Below are 15,205 nucleotides of genomic sequence, written 5' to 3'. Positions count from 1 at the left end.
GGTGTTCAGGTTCCTCCAAAGTGAGGAATGTGATGCTGCTGCGAGTAGTGTCTGGCTTGGGTCATGCAAGGGAAATGAGGCAACCTCACTCTGCTGAGGTTGTCTCCAGCTCGGTGCAAGGCCAACTGAAAGGCTCCCACTGACTCCAGCAAGTGCTGGAAGCAGCACTCTGGTCAGAGCTGGGGTAAAAGGCAGTGAATAAAATGCCTAAAAAAATGGATTAGGAGGTGTGTAGGTCTTTCCTTAAAGACAAGCAGCATCTATCTTTACACTTCCTGCAAGCTGTCAGTGAGGGACATGCTCTCTGTAATTACAGGCATTCCTGGATGATGTGAAAGAGAGGAACAATAACTGTGTAGGCATTGTGCCCTGGAAAGCTATCGTGCCTTTCTCATCAGGTAATTGACCTTCCAGCCTGTTATTTAGGACTGTCATTTAGATTAGTATCCTCATACCATTAATCTTTTACTTGTCACCCAGTCCTGAGTTGTCTGTAAGGACAAGTGATCAAACAAGGTTTCTCAAAAACCATTTCATTTTGCTTGAAGGCTCCCACAGCTCAGGTGGAGCATGGTATGTGCCAGCTTATTAACCACACTGCTTTGAAACTGCTGCATAACTTCTAAAAGCATCACAGAATGTTAGAGCTTGGAAGTGACCTCCAGAGATCAACCTGCTGAAAGCAGGATCACCTAGAGTAGTCCACACAGGAATGCATCCAGAGGGGTCTTCAAAGTCTTCAGAGGAGACTCCACAACCCCCCTGCACAGCTTGTTCTGGTGCTCTGTCACTTTCGCTGTAAATAAGTTTCTCCTTATGTTGAGGTGAAACCTTCTATGTTCAAGTTTGTATCCAGTGGTTCTTGTCATATTACTGTGCACCACTAAAAAGAGATTGGTCCCATTCTACCCCTCAGATATTTATAGACATTGATCTAATCCCCTCTCAGTCTTCGCAAGACTAAACAGCCTCAGGTCTCTCTTCATAGGGGAGAAGCTCAAGTCCCCTATTCATCCTCATAGCTCTTCACTGGACTCTCCCTAGCAGATCCCTGTCTCTTTCAAATTGGAGAGCCCAAAACTGGTCACAATATTCCAGGTGTGATCTCACCAGAACAGAGTACAGGGGAAGAAAAACCTCCCTAGAGTTGCTGGGCAGAGTTTTCTTCATGCACTCCAGGATACCATTGGCCCTCTTGGCCACAAGGGCACAGAATCAAACATTCCTAAGCATGGAAAAATCAGTTCAGCACAATTTGTAGAAACATCTTCATTTGTTGCAATTATCCTGAATTAATAACTGGTGACCTGGTGTGACAGCACTGATGAGCATGTTGACAGTGAAGGCAGAAGCCACTTGGTTTGAGCAGGATGGGATGAGGCAGGCCGGCCACCTGTCTTTGTGGAACAGGGCTCCACTCAAGTGTTTCTGTGCATTAAGGCAACTGATACATCTGTGAATTTCTGTTGGCTGCACCAGCTGGCAAGACACCAAGTGTGTTTCTCTAGACAGTAGTTTTTGGTGCATCTCTGTGGCCAAGTGCTTGGTATTTTGCTTACAGAATGGGAAAATGCCAGCTGGGTAATTGAACACTAGGGTTGAAAGACTGACAAAAATAGCCCTGAAATGCAGAAATCAGTGTTGATGAAAATTAATAGCCAGGCTCCCATAATATCAGCTGGGCTTTGCTCTGTCAGAGAGAGAGGTGGAGTGAGTTATCTATGTGGGTGAAGGAACTGCTCAACAAGGGCATAGAGGGGGAAAGAGTGACTTTGCTTTACGAGCTGAATGTGAGTCACAGGGTTGGGAATGGTTTCTGTGCAGGCTCCACTGAACTAATATTCACTTCAGCACTGTGCTCTCACTGTGATCTACAGCCACTGGCAAAAGAAAAAGGGAAAGGGACTGAAAGTAGAGGAAAAAGATAAAAATACATTCTTGGCAGAGGCTGTCTGTGAGCTTGCATTTAGGATGGGCAGCACACAGCATGCCAATTATTTCCAAGTTGCCTGAAGAAGTAAGGTTATGACTTTCCTTTCACGAAGGAAAATGCCTTTTTAAAATTGTCATTGTTGTTGCTCTTGTCAAAGGGAGAAATCACCTCTTTTCTGCCCTGTTCACTGGTCTCTAGTTAGTGCCACTCTAGCACAGGAATGGCAGAGTGCAGTTGGAAAACTGGCACAGAAAGAACAAGTCTTATCATCGTCATGAGAGGAATGTCTGGACAGGGCATGAGTCAAAAGCCAGGGAATCAACAGAAAGCTGTGCTATGGTGACAGTTTAATCTCCAGTTTTTTTGCCAGTGGCATCTGTATGGCCAGGTTCAGCTACTGATCCACCACATCCATCCCTGATCCAAGCCCAGTGGTTACAAACAAGGTGGAGGTTTATTGTTAGCGATCTCTGAAATCTCACAGCTCACTCCATCCTACTTGTGACCACTGCTGCTAAAATGGAACCAAAATACTTAGAAATTAAAGGTTAAAGTGGTGGGTTTAGTTTCATATCCTAGAGACAAATGACAGATTAAATGTTTGAATAATAATAATATCAGTAAAGTAAGCCATTTTCAAAGGCATCAAGGGGATGCTCATTTTGACCATAACATTTCACCCTCTCAGTGAAAGCTCTGCCTGGTTCAATGGGTTGTAAAAATGGTCTGGCAAACAAGGCAATGTGACTCCTCTGTGCGGTACTAGCAGTGCCCTCATCTTCCCCCATGGTTCTCACAAAGTCCCCATCACAGGCAGCTGAAAATATTACATTAGTGCCTGTAAGAGATAGAATCACTGCAGCTGTGCTTTAACAACACTGCTCACATCCAAAGTGGAAAGGCAAGGGACTTGTGGGTGAAGTGACTACATGTGAGAATTCTTGCCAGTTTCATGTTTGGTAAAGGAACATGCAGCAAGATGCTAATATAATGGCTATTTGCAAGTAAAAGACTGGGAAGATAAATGTGATGTACAAATAGCATCACATTATGGTCACTGTTAAACTACACTACAGACAGATTTTCCTCTCTACAGTGTCATTACACCTTTTGAACACACTGGGATAGGTTTAAGAATGAGACTCACTTAATTTTTTTAAAAGGGTAAGCATTTTTCTCATGACAACATGAAAAATAATACCAGTGTGGCAACTCAAGTATCAAGCTAGCTCTGTACTATTAACTAGGCCAATTAACTGTTGTACACTGTGCCCTGTGTATATCATACACAGCATTTAGCTTCCAGTTATATTTTAAGCCTGTGAAGTTCATCTTTTTGGTTTGGTGGTATCCTCCAGGTTATAACCTGTCTTCTGCTGCACCATGTGAGAGCTCTAGCTGGAGTCCCTGGAGAGCCTCTCATTTTTCCAGCAAGCACTGATTTATGTGACAAACACACTCATCTTTCTCACAACCACAGGGACGGCTTTATCCATGGTATTATTTTTGCAATCCTAATCCTGCAGAAGATTCAACAGCTAGATGATCTCTGCTGGTGGTTAGATTTAGGAATACCTTGATGAGCTTTTAAGAACAGATTTTTTAATGCAGTCAGTGACTATCTTTCTAGCTAAAAGTGCCCAGAAGGGTATGCTTTTCTATAGCATCAAAGAGCTGGGATGGGTAGGGCATGCAACTTGAGAGGGCTGTTTTAAATCATTGTCTTCTGAGTCTCCCTCAACCTCTGACCTCTCAGTATCTGCTGAGGAATTGGGAGTTCTTCTTCTAATCTGCTTTGGCAACACTCATCTGGCAGGCCCCTGGAGCAAACTTGAAATATCTTCTTTAGGTTCAGATCATCATTTGATCTTTCTATGGTCTGAATTAGTCATTAACTTTGAATTATCCCCTCTACTTATTTGCCTAAGACTCCCACATTTTCTAGGGAAAAATAGTTGCCCACAGCACCATGAATACAAACACAGGGGAGACAAATGTCTGCAAATGAAGACCTGTGGCTAAGGGTTTGGAATTAAATGCTATGAAGATTAAATGGGTTAAGGCTGAAGGATGGGATGAAGATGAAATCAAAAGACATGTGACCACTTTTTGGAGATTTGTAGCCTCTTATAAAACCATTGCACATTTTAGGGTAAATATTGCAGCCCGTTCAATCTCACCTGCTTATTTTGTCTCAAACCCTGTAGAACACCAAAGCCTGGAGGATGATTGTTCCACTAACTCAGCATAAGTGCACATGCAGTCACTGCCTACAGGGATTGTATTACTTCTGTCCCCTCCCCAATGCTACGGTGAAATTAATTTCCATCCTTTCACAACAACAGCTTGGATGTGACCCAAGACACATTTGCATAACACATCATTCTGGTTTTATTAAACCTATTTATTTAGAACAGGCTCTTAACTACCACTAGTTAGGAGTTTGCACTACTGCTGAATAGAGTATCAGAAGAAATTTGCTGCTAACCAAGACCTACCAAGTTGAAAAAAACACCTGTGACAGAAGCTGTCATTGTCATCTGGGGGTTCTATTTCTAACAGATGTTATTGCACACCTTTTTGTTGAGCTCATATTAATGTTTCCCTAATGTACCCCTGTACACTCCATCTCTGGAATCATCCTGGTTATCTTTAGTACCAGTTTGTGATGGAAAATCATGACAAAGTCACTGCAGCATCTGAAGGAAACTGTGGCTCTACTGATGCTAGACAAAACTCAGACCAACTTGCAGTGGGGCCAGGACTTCACATCGAATGATTTTAGCAAGGAGAACTGGAAAAAGATTTCTGAGAATCAGTCATGTTGAACCAACAGTAATTTGTTTTACTTACAGCTATCACACTAAGTTCAGGCTTGAATATGTAAAAGCAAGAAAATACTGTTTACAGCTGCACTCCTGATTTCCATGAAATACACACACTTGCTACTAACCACTTCTGAAACTGCCCACATCTTTAATATATTTGGGTCAAAATAATCAGGTGAATCTTGACTTTTGGGAACAGGTTGTGCCACACCCAGTCACTAGAAGGGATTTTTTTGAGGAAGAAAGTACAAGGAATCTAGTAGAATAATACAGCTGCTGATGTTGAAAGTAGGACTCCAAGACTAACATTCCTGTCTGATTGCCTTTATAAACAGTGCTCAGTAATTTTCCAGTACAGTAGTCATTCTGCTAACAGACTTGCCAACTTTCACTCACACAGCTTTCTCTTTTTTTCCTTTAGTGATTATCATTTTGACAGCTTTGTTTTTTTGTTTTAATTTCCCACCAATTATAAGATCAGCCACGGGACAATGTTTTAGAATTCACATGCACCTTGGGCAGTTCCTTTCCAAATGGGAGACACTGATCATCCCTCCACCTTTCCCCAAAGTGAGCAGATCATTCTGTTTTGGAGGACTTGGTGTGGTGTTGGTGTGAGTAGGTGTCCTTCTTGCTGGTGGCTGCCTCTGCCTCATTACACCAAGGCACTGAATATCAGCACTCAGAGCCATTTTGCAGTGAGTTATCCCAACCCTGATCCATGGCTGGTGTATCTTTGATGGGGCAACTCCATTCCCTGCCTTTCAAGGAAGGCTGTATCATTTCCACTGCTCACACCACAGGATGCAGAGCAGCAGTGGGAGTGAATTTCACAATTAAGTATGTTATTAGATTATCCTGCCACACTTGTCCCAAAGAGCCTCAAACCAAAGCAGAACAGATCATTTAACATCTTAAAACAAGGCAATGTTCAAGCATAGGGTTGAGCAAACATTACAGTGGGGAACACTGTGATGTAAGCCAGCCTGAGTGCTTACACTGAAATGACGAAATCTGTCTCATGACCTCATGTGAAGAAGACCAAATTAACTTCTGTTCAAGTTATCTTGAATTATTTAATGTCAATGTAAGTGACAGTAGCCACTATGCCTTTCTCATCCATTTCTCTGTCTGTTTTTAGCCTTCTCTTACTTTTCTTCCAGAATTACTTCATTGAGTTGAGCTGCTCTATTTGTCCTTTGGTACCTAATTAACTGTTGATTGCTGCCCTTGATGAACCGCCTACAACCTGGGATACATGTGATTTTGTCTCCTTCTAGTGGATGGTGGCAACCAGACGTGCCCGCAGCAGGACATCAGCTACCCAGGCGCAAAGGTGCCTGGAAGTGTCTCAGGCTTTGAGGTCTACAGCACCTGGCTGCTGCCCCAGCACGGCGTGCCGAAGCGCCGCGGCAGCTGCCCAGCAGCTGAGGAGCAGCCAGCAGGGCGCAGCATTGCCCACTCGCTCAGCGCCTGCAGCCACCGCGTCCCGCACCGTGTCCAGCACAGTCCTGGCAAATTCATTAAGCTCAAACTGATTCTAGAGAGCCCAACTCCAGCTTTGGGAACTACTTCAAAATGAGCTCTTACGTGGTGCCTCCTTGGATCAGAGGGTGCTAACATTACTATTTATGCCAGATTTCCAGGCTAAAATGATTTGAAACTCTCCCCATAGCTGCTCCTTCTTTTTTTTCCTTCCTTTTCTTTTTTTCCTTCGTGTAGCCAAATCCAGCACACACCAAAGGAGATGTTTCTTAGCACAAAGCACAGATAAGATTTTAAACTCATTTCCATTGAACCTTATCGATGGTAAACATTTGTACAGGGTCCAAAAGACTCCAACTGCATTAATGAAAGAGAATACCCATTTGGAAGTACTAAATGTCTAGCTCAGTCTCCTTTGGGTTAACAGACCAATGTCCCTCCAGTCTTGTATCATTTCCATACAGCCCTGCAAGCAATATGGTAACATTTTCAGGGAGTTTTCAACCATACTGCTCCCCTCAGCCCTCCAGCCTACTCTTTGCAGGATTCACCTCACAAAATAAACTACAGTGGAGTCTAACAGGAGAGGCAGACTCTCAGACATCAAAAGTCATACAGATAAGCACCATGAGCTTTAACCAGACCAGAAATCAAAGCAACAGGCACTATCAACTACCACACACTGAGGCATCACTAGGCTTTCTGGAGAGGTTGGCAAGGTGCTCAGCCAGCTGGGCACTTGGCTGACTTCTGCGGCTGGCTTCATTGCTCAGTGGGCATCACTGTGCTGTGTGAGGCCTCAGAGAGCACAATTCCAGTCCATGGATGGAAAAGTGAAAGGGGAGAGGAAAGAAAAGGAAAGGAAAAGGAAAGGAAAAGGAAAGGAAAAGGAAAGGAAAAGGAAAGGAAAAGGAAAGGAAAAGGAAAGGAAAAGGAAAGGAAAAGGAAAGGAAAAGGAAAGGAAAAGGAAAGGAAAAGGAAAGGAAAAGGAAAGGAAAAGGAAAGGAAAAGGAAAGGAAAAGGAAAGGAAAAGGAAAGGAAAAGGAAAGGAAAAGGAAAGGAAAAGGAAAGGAAAGGGAAAGGAAAGGAAAGGAAAGGAAAGGAAAGGAAAGGAAAGGAAAGGAAAGGAAAGGAAAGGAAAGGAAAGGAAAGGAAAGGAAAGGAAAGGAAAGGAAAGGAAAGGAAAGGAAAGGAAAGGAAAGGAAAGGAAAGGAAAGGAAAGGAAAGGAAAGGAAAGGAAAGGAAAGGAAAGGATTCACATAACAGGCCTGACCTCATCAATGTGCCAGGTTTTAAAGCAGATTTGCTGGAAAATAACAATCAAGGACATAGTGGTAAATGGATGCAACATTGGATTCCTCTGGCTATATTTCTTTGATCAAAATAACTACTTTTTCTAGACAAATGAAATGTGGTAGATTTAATGTATTTGGTTATAAATAAAGAACTCCCTTTTTCTGCACTGGAAATGCTTATGTAAGTTGGAGAAACTAGTGATATGCTGAGAAACATGGATATCAAGACGTAATTCATATGATGGGTGAGAGCTGGCCCCAGTGTAGTGCTCTAAAGGAGTACCAGGTATGAAAGGAATTTAGATTAGTTATCAGTGGACTTCCGGAAAGATCTGTCTTGCATTTGATCTAATTTAGTATGTTCATTAATGACCTTGGCACAAAAGAAAGAAAAACTGGGGGAAATGCTGACAACACAAAATCTAGAAGCCCTGTCAATGCACCAGAGGATTAGGATGTCATACAGGAAGAAGTGAATGACCTTGAGTACGGCAATAACAGAGACAGGAGGAAAATTAATAGTATGCGGGGCAAGGTTGTGTGCTTAGGGACTAATAATAAGCATTTCTGTGTTGAAGTAGGATTCATATGTTGAAACAAATGAAGAGGAAAACATCTAGAATGACTGTAACGCACAAATATGATGCAGCCATGAAAAAAAGAAAGCATCTTGGATGAGTTACTGTCAAAGAAGACAGCAGAGCATGAATGCAACTGTGTAAGAGTTAGACTGGACTGAGACTGGGAGTCTCCATGCAATTCTGGTCTTCTATGCACTGCACTCAATTATAAATGCAAATAAATGCAATAAATTAGAGTACTAGTACAGAAGGTGACAAAGGGAATGAAGAATTGATGCACAGCCTCTGATCCAGTAAGAAGTTAAAGAAAAGTAAAGTCAAGACAAAAAGAGGAGATACACTGGTTTGCTCTGCATATGGCACTCAGCCCAAGGCAGGAGCTAGAGAAGGAAAACATTGTATAAGCAGAGGAACAGAGCTGATGCAAGAGCAAATGGCTGAAAAATCACCATGAATAATTAAAGCTGGGGACAAAAGATCCCAACACACAAGAACAGCAAGCTTGCTGGAGAGCCTTCCAGTGAGGGAAGGAGATTGGAGCAAAACCAGTTGATGGGAAAGAGTCTATGACATGCATGGTAGTAGCAGAAAACTAACATTTGGAGTCAGGAGATACTTTCAAGTGAAAATAAGGACTCAGGTCTCCTGTGGTTTTCTGTAGACGAAGGCAGAGATTTCTGGCTTTTATCCTGCTGTTAAGCATCTGTGCAGGAACACCACATATTCAGCAGGTTCCTAAAAGAGCTCAGCCTCTATTAAAATCTATTACAGCAAAGAGGAGGAAAATTAACAGTTTTTGCATACAAGCCATTACAAGTCTAGCAGTTGGGAAATTTCATGTGTTTTTGGTTCTTTTCCTGCACTGAAGGGAAGCAGTTTCATATTCACAGACCCAACCATGCATGTTGAAGTGTGTGGCCACTGGCCGACCTGTGTTTTCAGTAATAACAGCTGATGTGATCTGTGATTTCTGAGTCTCGTGCCAACATGAGTGCTGGGTTTGCCTATATATTTGGGTTGGTGTTCAGTGTGCTGGAAACAACCCATACGCACCGCATGCAAGAATCCAGATTCCATCTGGTTACAGCAGGGTTTTGTAAAAAATATCTAAAGGGCTAGGCAAAGGATTAGAATAAAGAGGTGCTAATAGGGTGCAGTTGGGACAGGAAAGGAAGCTGTAAAGAATTTAATGGAAAAAGAGGGTCAAGGAACATAAAAAATAAAATAGGAAGAAAAAGAGGCATTTTTTTAAAAGGTGAAAGAGTAACAATAATAAAGAATGAAAGATTCTTTTATTTGTGCCAGTTTCAACAAAACCTTAAAGAAAATTCTCTGCTCTGACATTTAATTTTCAAACATGTCAGTGTATCCAATCCCTTTTTTTCAGTCCTGCTTTGGTATTTGTTTTCAGATGCTGGGTTGCAGTTGCAGAGCTCTAATCTTCTCCTTGGCCTTATGAAACTACTGTCCCCGGCCCCACATTATCTGGCTCTCCTGAGAGGTGGCTGAAGTTCAAAGGGATATGTAATTTGCAAAGCACGTCGGGATCGTGCTGGTAGAAGAATGGTGTTATTAATATCATACCTTTTTTTCCCTTTTGCCTCCAGATCATTTTATAATGTGGCTTATTGCTTTTTCTTTTTATGGGTTATTGCTTTTTATTTTTATTACCATTTCAACAGCCTCCTCTTCCTCAGTTTATACAACATGATGTCACTCTGTCCCAAAGAGTTAGCAATCCAGATTATGCACGGACTGAGAGAGGAAGCAAAAGGACAGTGTGGGGTAGTGAATTGAAGCAGATTCAAAAGAGAGACAGACTGAGCATCCTGTGATCAAGTCCTGGGCTCTCTGTAATGCTTTCCTAGGGAGAAGTCGTCTGTAAGGTGATTCTCTTAAATTTTGAGTAGATGTGTAAATGTAGTTCAAAAGGCACAAACCAGAGCAGCTCTACTACAGAAAGGAAAGCATTGTTCTTTCTTCTGACCTCAGGTAAGAGCTTAGGTCTGAGTGGAAATGGGAAAGGACCTTATTGTAACAAGATGCTACAATAATTTTACTTGAAACCCTAAAACAAATTCAGGGCTCATAAGAAAAGCATTGACATGGTGAAAGAGAATGGTTTCTTTAAGATGTTCTTGGTCAGAGAATATGCTAAGCATGCATTTCTAATATCTGGGTGGGCAAACGCAAGTGGAAATTTAAATTCTACAGAGGCACAGGGAATGTGCTCCCAAAAATATTTCCAGTTAAAATCATGTGAAGTGTGAATGTGTAGTCTACATGAAGTGAGTGAGGGACTGTGGTCTATCAGATCATCAGCAAGGATTTTGTGGCCTTTCTGGGTACCAAGCACATTTGGTGTTTGCTGTCACTGCCCTGAAACAATGAGAGCGTCACTGTGCCAGTGCTAATTGCTCCTGGGGAGAGCTGTGCTAAATTGTGGCTATGAGTTGCCAGCAAACTCCACACAGAAGAAGAGAGAGTTTGGAATGACATTAAGGGTTGGCACTGAATTCCCAAAGGAACAAAGTCTTTCTCTCTCAAGAGGTTTTGTGTAGTTTAACTTAACTCACTGCCACTGCCCAGGAGAGGCAGCAATGTCATGGTGAAAACGTGCAATGAAGAGGAGACTTCACCAAGAGCTCAGGGCCATGGAGGTCCCACTGAGAAAGAGTCTCATGGCTCTAACAGACTTGATAGCTGAGACTTTCCTTTGTTGCTCTCAGCCAGTAGAGGCAGAAGCCAACCACTTCTTCAAGAGGTAAGTTGCTCTTCTTCATCTCTGCCACCTGGAACCCCTCCATATACATGTCTGGGCTCACTCCAGCCCCCTCCCAATAGCTTCACAAGAGGTCTAGGAGAAATGTTTCATGCTGGGGCAGAAACACAAGCAGATGCTGCTTGTTTCTGTTTTTCTGACAGAACGACATGACAGAAATCCCAGCATCAGTCAATGTAGGAACCTCCCCCACAGAAATGACAGCTCCTTGAAGCGTTTAGGAGTTTGGCTGTCCTTACACACCTAGAAGCACATGGGTATGTTGCTGTGCCTTTCAGTACCACTGAAAGCAGTATGGCCACAGTATTGTACAGCAGCAAAAACAGGCAGCGCAGAGAGAAAACAAACCCTGGCCTTGTTGATAGATTACCTGACACTGCATTTCCCTGCTTCAGGGCACTTTAATCAGACTGCAGGTATAATTAGTAGGAAGTGTGCTATTTCTCCATTTCCCCTATTGTTCCTAATAGCAGGATTAGCTTTGTAGGAACGTTTCCCTGGCTTGTCTGACTACACAAGATGCAACACCTAACAGGTTGTTCTGAGTGTGCTTTTTTAGATATTGCTGAGCTTCATCCTAACTTGATTTTATGTTCTAAATACCATCAAAACCGGATCATTTACACTACATCACAATGCTAAACGTTACTACAAAGCAGAGTGAACTTTTTTTGTCAGCTAACAAACGGAACAAATTAATTTGCCTTCCTGTGTTTTGTCATTTTGGCCAGAAATGTCTTCTTTAATACAAGGCAGATCAATATTAATTCAGCTAAAAGTGCCTGCCAAATTAAAGAGAGAGCTTTTTATTATTTTTAGAGCTTATTACTGTTGGATCTCTAATTACATCCAACTGATGCAGAAAAGCACTCTTGCTGAGGGAAGCATTTAAGATGTTTTTCATCATCGTTTCTTAACTTTAGCAAGACTCATGTATGTTTCCAAAACGATAGACACTGTAAAATCTCACATGAAGAAGAGACACTCCTTGCCTAGAGACAATTAATCAGACCCTACTCTGTGCTGATTCAAAACCCCAAAGGCTAGATATACACTCGTTGCATTCTTGTTTAACTTTACACTGCAAGAGGCAGCCAAGGGGAAAAGAAAACCACCACTAAACAATACATGAAGGCAGCTTGTACAGAGTCAGGTCTTACTGGTCACAAATTAAATGGAGTCTGAGGTAATGAAAATCTGACCTGCTCAACAAAAGGAAATGAATATTACAGCTGGTTACTATGGCTAACAATGTGTCTCAATACTTTTAGAAGACATTTGCACCACGTTCACCAGATGGTGGCTTTGGAAATGGGTGATTTGTGAAGGCAAAGGATGTTAGGTTTTATTATTTTGTAACTCCTTACCGTGACTGGCAGGGGTGTGTGTTACATTTCCTGACCTGGGGCTCGGGGCGATTCACTCGTTGGCAGTAGCTGTCATTCACCAGTGTCATGGTCTTGTTGATAATCCGAGTGCAGGACACGATGGTTTTCCTCTCACCTACAAGGCAAATAAAAAAAAACAATTCTGAAAAAAGAAGCCACTGGCTAAGAACAAAACCAAAACTCAAAAACTAGGAGCTGACTATTTCTACAGAGGTAATCTCCACAGACCTACTAACTCTGCAAGAATTTGTATTTTTTTAAATTTCCCACTTCTGTCTTACCTTTGTACTCTTCTGGTTTGATTTGGGTTTTGTTTGTTGGGATTTTTTTGGGTTTTTTCCCTTCTTTCCAGAATTGCTACAAATCTTTCCCCAATAATTGTGAAATTGACTGCTTCACAGGAACAACACCGTGGGCTTTCTCTTTTTAGTGTTTAATGTGGAAAGGATCTTGAAAACAATTTGCTTTCATTTCTGGTTCCTCCTCCACATCTTGTTGTGCCCTGTAATCAGCAGGACAAATGCACCAGCTCTGTAAGCTGAAACCACACAACCATCCATGCCTTGGCGACTGACAATGACAGGATAGCTGCCTCTTGCTGCTTTCCTAGGTGAACGCGCTCCAGCAGGAAGGTCGGACTAGATGATCTCCAGAGGTCCCTTCCAACCCTTACCATTCTGTGGTTCTTTGATTCAGGAAGAGTCAGGTCAAAAAGGAACAACCACAGTTCAAGAGTGATAAACTGGGCTTGTTGGTGTTTCAACAAGAGGTGAAATTCAGCCACCAAAATAATTAATTTCTCAACTTCTGATCCTCCAGATACACTATTTTAAAACCCTGCCAGCAGCACACATCTCAGGAGTAGTCAGCATTTCTCACATAAACTGTCTGCATCAGAAGTCTCACCAAGATGCTGCAGTGTGGCCCTCAGGGTTCAGTCTTCCACTGTGTGACACCAGGAAAGCTGTGCCACAGGGTGCTATGACAGTGATGTGACAAGGAAAATGCCACCAATGGCTTTGCCTTACTGCTAATTATTTTGTTTTTTCAGATTTTCTTCACCCTGAGTCTGCACCAAACTGAGTTTATTTATGATCTGCAGCAGATAATAAAAAATAACTCAAATTCTGTTAATAAAAAACCACGTAAAAGTGAGAAGGGCCTCCCTAGCTTGGATAAGTAGTAAATGCATCTGACTATCAAAGCATAAGAGACCAATTGCCATCCAAGTTACTGCTGGTAGGAGTTACATTAGCAGGTACTGATTTGATTCAAACCTGTGGCAGGACTGCAACACTAATGAAGAGAGAAATTCCCTACTCATTCACAGAAGGGTTTAAGGGTTCTCAGAAATTATTGCTTTAATACATAAGTAAAAGTCCATTTAAAAATGAGTTCTACTTCCAGGATTTCAGTTCACTGAGGGCAGTGAGCCTGCAAATGGAAAGATGAGCACTCTCTCCTGCTATATAATAACTGGGTCTGCTGGTGAAGAAAGACTGGCCAGAATGCATGGAAACGATCCACTTTCCTCAGGGAAAAATATCCACTTCCAGCACTGAAAATTCAGTGGACAGTGGCTAACAAACCAGTCTCTGGTTTCACAGGCATCAATTCCCCGCAGGGTTTCAGCAAATCTGTCTCAGCACATCCCAGGGATCATCTGAAAAGTGTGAATTGCAGTGTGCTCATGTACTCCCAGAAAGTCCACCTTACATGAAAGAGCTTCTGATGCAATCTCCATCAGTTGTCACAGCAGCACTGCCCGTTTCATCCCTGGGGAAAGAAGTGTCTCAGTGAACGTGCCTGAACACCTGTGAAAACTCTGCTCCAAGAATGTGACGGAGGCTTGAGATATGGAGCTGCACACAGCGCCCTGAGCCATCCGTGGAGCACAGATCCAGGTGCAGTCCCGGCCCACGGTAATCAGCTGGCAAAGCACAATGCTGAGTGAAAATGAGCTGTGGGGATGTGGATGATAGCTGGGGGAGCTGGTGAGAACAAGCTGTCCTTTGAGCTCACGATGGCAACCTCCATTCCCATGGCCAGCTTCCTTCATGCTTTGGCAACACTGCCTTCTGCAAGTACCACTCCAACAGCTAGCATCTGCAAACACCGTACAGCAAGTCCCACCAAGCTTCTAAAGAGCCTTACCTCCTCCACACTGCACGCTGCACCCTTCCCATCCGCTGTGTGTCCAGATGTACAAGGAATCCTGTTGTTTTTCTGGCTCGCTTCTGTTTTCAGCTGTGTAGTTTACAGGAATGGTGTATTCATAATGAATTCCATAATTCTGGTCATGAAATAACAGCACCTGGTTCAGCAGGAAAAGAAAAGCTGTTACACCACACTGTGCACTGGGAAAGCCAACAGACTGCAGAGATAGTAATGCTGGAAATGGTCTCGGGCCAGTATCTCTAAAATACAAGTACCTTGTGAAAGGCAAACAAATCTTTAGGGATCTGAAACTACAGTGGTGTGGGTGAAATAGAGCATCTGCTGGAGCATCAGCTGCTTATGATTTGTGAATATCTAAAATAGCCACAGAAATGTCTAAATCTGGGATTCAGTGCATAACTTCAGTTAAGCCATAAATGTGATCAGCAGGTCACTGACTGTCCAGAGAGAAATAGCAAGGCAACAGGAAGCAATACATCAATAGTTTTCACACAACAATTTTAATAAGCATCTAGAGTCAAAAAGCACTCATCATGCCTGGCCTACCCTCTTTCTCTAGAAAACAAGTTGTCTGCAAGCCTCTTGCAGAGACTGAGGCTTATGGCTGGGGACTTTCGTAGAGAATGAGGCAGTTCTGGTTTAACCCTGCACTGTTTGTGGATCGTGATATTAGGCAGTGTCCTATTCTGCTTGAGCAGGGGTTTGGCTGAGACAGTGTCCAGAGTCCTTCTTAAG

General features: G+C 42.7%; 1 protein-coding gene across 4 annotated transcripts in view; it reads right to left on the bottom strand.

Moving 5' to 3' along the window:
- The window catches only part of ADAMTS17 (ADAM metallopeptidase with thrombospondin type 1 motif 17), a 184,500-nt gene that overhangs the window by 28,162 nt on the left and 141,133 nt on the right, over window positions 1-15,205 (bottom strand). For all 4 annotated transcript variants that reach the window (XM_064158003.1, XM_064158005.1, XM_064158002.1 and 1 more), the window contains 2 exons: window positions 14,447-14,606; window positions 12,272-12,407 (listed from right to left, as the gene is read on the bottom strand). In XM_064158003.1, the coding sequence (XP_064014073.1) occupies window positions 12,272-12,407; window positions 14,447-14,606 (296 nt within the window). The remainder of the gene's footprint in view (window positions 1-12,271; window positions 12,408-14,446; window positions 14,607-15,205) is intronic.

This window comes from Pogoniulus pusillus, chromosome 17, assembly GCF_015220805.1.
Source record: "Pogoniulus pusillus isolate bPogPus1 chromosome 17, bPogPus1.pri, whole genome shotgun sequence".
Lineage (NCBI taxonomy): Eukaryota > Metazoa > Chordata > Aves > Piciformes > Lybiidae > Pogoniulus > Pogoniulus pusillus.
The sequence above is the reverse complement of the archived record's forward strand: the minus strand, read 5'-3'. Positions and strand labels throughout refer to the sequence as shown.